At 47.5% G+C, this 4,350-nt stretch overlaps 1 protein-coding gene across 1 annotated transcript; it reads left to right on the forward strand.

The window, feature by feature from the left end:
* Nucleotides 1-1,606: 1,606 nt before the first annotated feature.
* Nucleotides 1,607-4,105, forward strand: LOC106814003 (the record flags this gene model as incomplete). The annotated part of the gene is made up of 2 exons (XM_014818258.1): nt 1,607-1,996; nt 3,842-4,105. Coding segments are annotated over 2 exons (654 nt in total), but the record flags the coding sequence as incomplete, so codon positions are not given.
* Between the last annotated feature and the right edge of the window lie 245 nt (nt 4,106-4,350).

Raw genomic sequence — 4,350 nt, forward strand, 5'->3', positions numbered from 1 at the left:
TCTCTCTCTCTCTCTCTCTCTCTCTCTCTCTCTCTCTCTCTCTCTCTCTCTCTCTCTCTCTCTCTCTCTCTCTCTCTCTCTCTCTCTCTCTCTCTCTCTCTCACTCTCTCTCTCTCTCTCTCACTCGAGCTCTCGAGCTCTCACTCCTTCTTTATACGCTCTTGACAGTATGCAGATGTAACAACAGCAAAGCAGCTCGCTACTGGTTTGGTCGCAAGCGAGCCAAGTGTAGGCCTATTACTTGACAACAGGATGCGAGAGGCGTACAACAATACACTCACGAAATGACGCGGTGCCGAACTATGATTGTAGGTTTGTAACACACAGACTCGGACTTTGAACTGCACCAGTCAAAATGTACCAGACTAGACCTGGCCACGACATGCACTCGCAGCAGTCGTGTAATGTGTTGCTGTTTCGCCTGAACTTTCCTCAGCAGGAGTGTCTGTGTGAGTGTGTTATGATCTCAAATAAGATCTGTATGCAGCTGATGTTATTTCTCTAAAGGGGAGATTGATACCTGCTAACGAGGTAAGAGCACTATTTTTAGAAGGGGGGACGGTTAGTTTCGCGACACAGCGTTCGACAAATTTAATTGTCTACGAAGACAAAATATCACATTTTCGTGATTCGGTAATAGAATTCGGGGCGAAACACGGGAAGAACCTGAATTGCGATTTTATTTAACTAGGAACTGGTAAATAAAATATTTAGTTTACCTTAGAAACTGCGAATGGACGCCCCCAACCCCTATTCTTTATATCACCCACGTTGCTCATCAGAGGTAGCCTCGTTTTCGTTGCCAAGTGACAACCTGGCGTTATTCCGTTGGTGGTACCAAGCAGCGTAGTTTATCCGTCCAGCCGCTGACCGTAAATTGGTTAACAGCTGATGCCAGTGTTCCGCTAGTGCGAGGTTTAGACTTAGGCCTAAAAAAAGACGTTTGTTTCCGCTAACGAGCTGAAAAAAATTGGACACGGTAGGCAGGCAAATCTGTTTTTATCAATTTTTTTGTATTTTAACAATATTTGTTTTATACTTATAACAGCCCACATAATGACTTCAAAGTCAAATCAATGCATTCACCGATCGATATCACGTTGGGATTTTTTTTCTATTTAAAAAAAACATTTTCTTAATATTTTTTTTATTCGTGCGTGCGTGCGTGCGAACGTGCGTGCGTGTGTGCGTGTGCACGTACACGTGCGTGCGTGCGTGCGTGCGTGTGTGCGTGTGCACATACACGTGCGTGCGTGCGTGCGTGCGTGCGTGTGCACGTAAGAGTGAGTGCGTGCGTGCGTGTACACGTACACGTGCGCGCGTATGCACGTACACGTGCGCGCGTATGCACGTACACGTGCGCGCGTATGCACGTACACGTGCGTGCGTGCGTGCATGTACACGTGCGTGCGTACGTGCGTGCGTGTGTGTGCACGTACACATGCGTGCGTGTACACGTACACAGAATATAGATTATGTAGTACATATACGTACTGAACCGAGAGCGCACGCCGCACTCGAGATTTCATCGATTTTTGTCACAAATGACCCGGTGATCTGTGACGGCAAACAAACCCTTGGCTAACTACGAACTGGCTTATTGCAGCTCACGACATATCTGCTACAGGAGCGGGCCGCCGCCGTCGTCGTCGTCATGTCTCGTAGACTAATGCTGCAGCTCGCGTCGCTGCCGACCGTCGCCTGTCGGCATGCACTCCGTCCCCGCCGCTCCCCTCTCCTGCGGGCCGCCTGTACGGCCGGCGTGTCGCCGAGTTGCCGTCCCCTGCATACGTGCAGCGTCCTCGCGCGAGGTGACGCTGAGGCGGTGCCGGAGGCAGAAGAAGTAGCCTCGGCGGCAGTGGTGGTGGAGAAGGAGCGGAGTATGCTCATTCCGGATGAGCTGGTACGAGACTTCCTCGATCCGGCTCGCTTCTTCGAAGCAGTGCGCAGCATCGGCGTCGAATTCTTCTGCGGGGTTCCCGACTCCCTGCTCAAGGTAACAAATGGCCGTGACGTATACATTACGCGATCGTATGTCACCATTTTTGCAAGAAGTATATTGGTTAAAAAAAAATCGTTAATCAGAAAATTACATCACGAGAAAATAAACACACATATTTGTTTTTATTCACTTCTGATTGTGATTGCAATTGCGCTAAATACATCCCCAAATTCTTAGTTGATAAGATTGTTTCTAAAGTAACTGAAAATAATACAAAAATAAGTTTCTGGACAACTTAAATTATTGAATAATTGGAACGTGGCCCCTTTGATTCCATGTTCTGCAAAGTTTATGAACGGCGACGTCGTGGTTAAAAGTGCGATGAGGTGGCTAAAATGGCGACTATGAGGTTTTAAAATAAGAGTGACAGCGTGGTTGAAGAGGGTCAACGTCGTGGTTAAAAAGCGAAGCGTCGTAGTTAAAAATTGGTGACGTCGTGGTTGAAAAAAAGGTGACGTCGTGGTTGAAAAATGGTGACGTCGTGGTTTAGAATAGATTAAAAACACACGACACGACACGACGGCAATTATATAACACCGATGTGCGATGTCGTGCGCGACGTCGCATGTAGATGACCGCGGCACTCTGAGTACGGCGCGCGATTGCAATTATCGAACATGATAATTTTCGTAGATCATTGTGTCGAGAAAAGATTTTTGCTAGTACTATTTACAGTGACCCATTGATTTTATGACTGGTTCGGCGAGCGTATTATAGCGTAACACAGATAAAGTGAAAATAAACATAAGAGTGCATCAAGAGAACACAAACTATATTAACAACTAATAATGAGTAACTGACAGTGCATCTGCTCATTATATGTGCTCAGTATAATTATTTATGTTCTCATGCAGTGTATGTAGGATATGTTCTCAGTATATGCGCTAATTATATTTGCTGTGTAGGCCTACCTTTGACCGCCTTTCCCCGAATTATTGCCAAGCGGACGAGCATATGATGCTAAACCCCGATTTTTTTTAAATATCTATTAAATATTCTGTATCATCAACATATATGAGCCCTTTCGTGACTATAGTAGTCTGTACCCAAAACTCTCGCCGTTCATTTTTGATAATTCGTACGTTGCCAGGCAGCGTAATATCCGTGCTATAGAAAATTGTAGCGCACCACTCCGACGGCGATTTAACTATTTGTTCGTCTACGTAACAAAAATGTGCCCGTCAATAAAATTCCTAGCGAATGGTAACAGGAAAATATCCAAATATAATATTAATATTAACGGTTACATGGCACATAAGCCATTTTTGGCCGCTATTGTTCCATGGAGCATTGGCCCTACGCAGCTCCTTTGCTGTGATTTCTATAACAGTCTTCGCCCTGCAAAACTACCAGTAATAGGAGTATGTATAAGAATTGCGGAATGTATTGCGACGCTGGTATAGCATGTGGATGAAGTAGACTCAAGTAGTGAGTGTTGTGAAGAAGTGAGTGCTACCGCGTTCCAAAAATAATCGTTTTTCTGCGAGCACGTTTCCGCAACCGTTCAACGACGTATTCAGGGCCGTATAGCCTGCGGGGGGGGCAAGGGGGGCAGCTGCCCACCTAGATTTTAGAGCAAAATTAACAAAATAAATTGTTCTACTAAAAGAGAATTGTCGTAGTCAGAATGAAGGCTGTACATGTATTCAAAAGTGCTTCAAATACCATCTCCTGCGATCTACATTTTCAAAGTTTTCTGTGGCAGGAACCCCCTACCTGTTTCTTACCTCTCCTTTAAATCCTGGATCGGCCACTAACCCCCCCCCCCCCTAGGAATTTGCTCAGCCTACGGCTCTGGTATTGTTGTCTAACGTTGTCCTCCTTATTCCAATGTTCCAGGATTTCTGCGCGTACGTGACTAGTAAGGTTGCCCAATCCAACCACGTCATCACGTGCAACGAGGGCAGCGCGGTGGCGCTGGCGGCGGGATACCACATCGCCACGGGGCGCCACGGTCTCGTCTACATGCAGAACTCGGGACTGGGCAACGCCGTCAATCCATTGCTGTCGCTGGCTTCAACGGGAGTGTACAGCGTGCCGATGCTGCTGCTAGTCGGCTGGCGAGGAGAGCCAGGTAAACGCGGGAGGGGGAGAACCTGGTAAATGCGGGAGGGGGAGAACCTGGTAAATGCGGGAGCGGGCGAACCAGGTAAAGCGGGAGGGGGAGAACCAGGTAAACGCTGGGGGAGAGTCAGGTAAATCCGAGCGGGGGAGAACCAAGTAAAGCGGGGAGGGGAGAACCAGGTAAATGCGGGAGGAGGAGAACCTGGTAAATGCGGGAGCGGGCGAACCAGGTAAAGCGGGAGGCGGAGAACCAGGTAAACGCAGGGGGAGAGTCAGGTAAATCC

This window comes from Priapulus caudatus, unplaced genomic scaffold, assembly GCF_000485595.1.
Source record: "Priapulus caudatus unplaced genomic scaffold, Priapulus_caudatus-5.0.1 Scaffold854, whole genome shotgun sequence".
In the NCBI taxonomy this organism is placed as follows: Eukaryota; Metazoa; Priapulida; class Priapulimorpha; order Priapulimorphida; family Priapulidae; genus Priapulus; species Priapulus caudatus.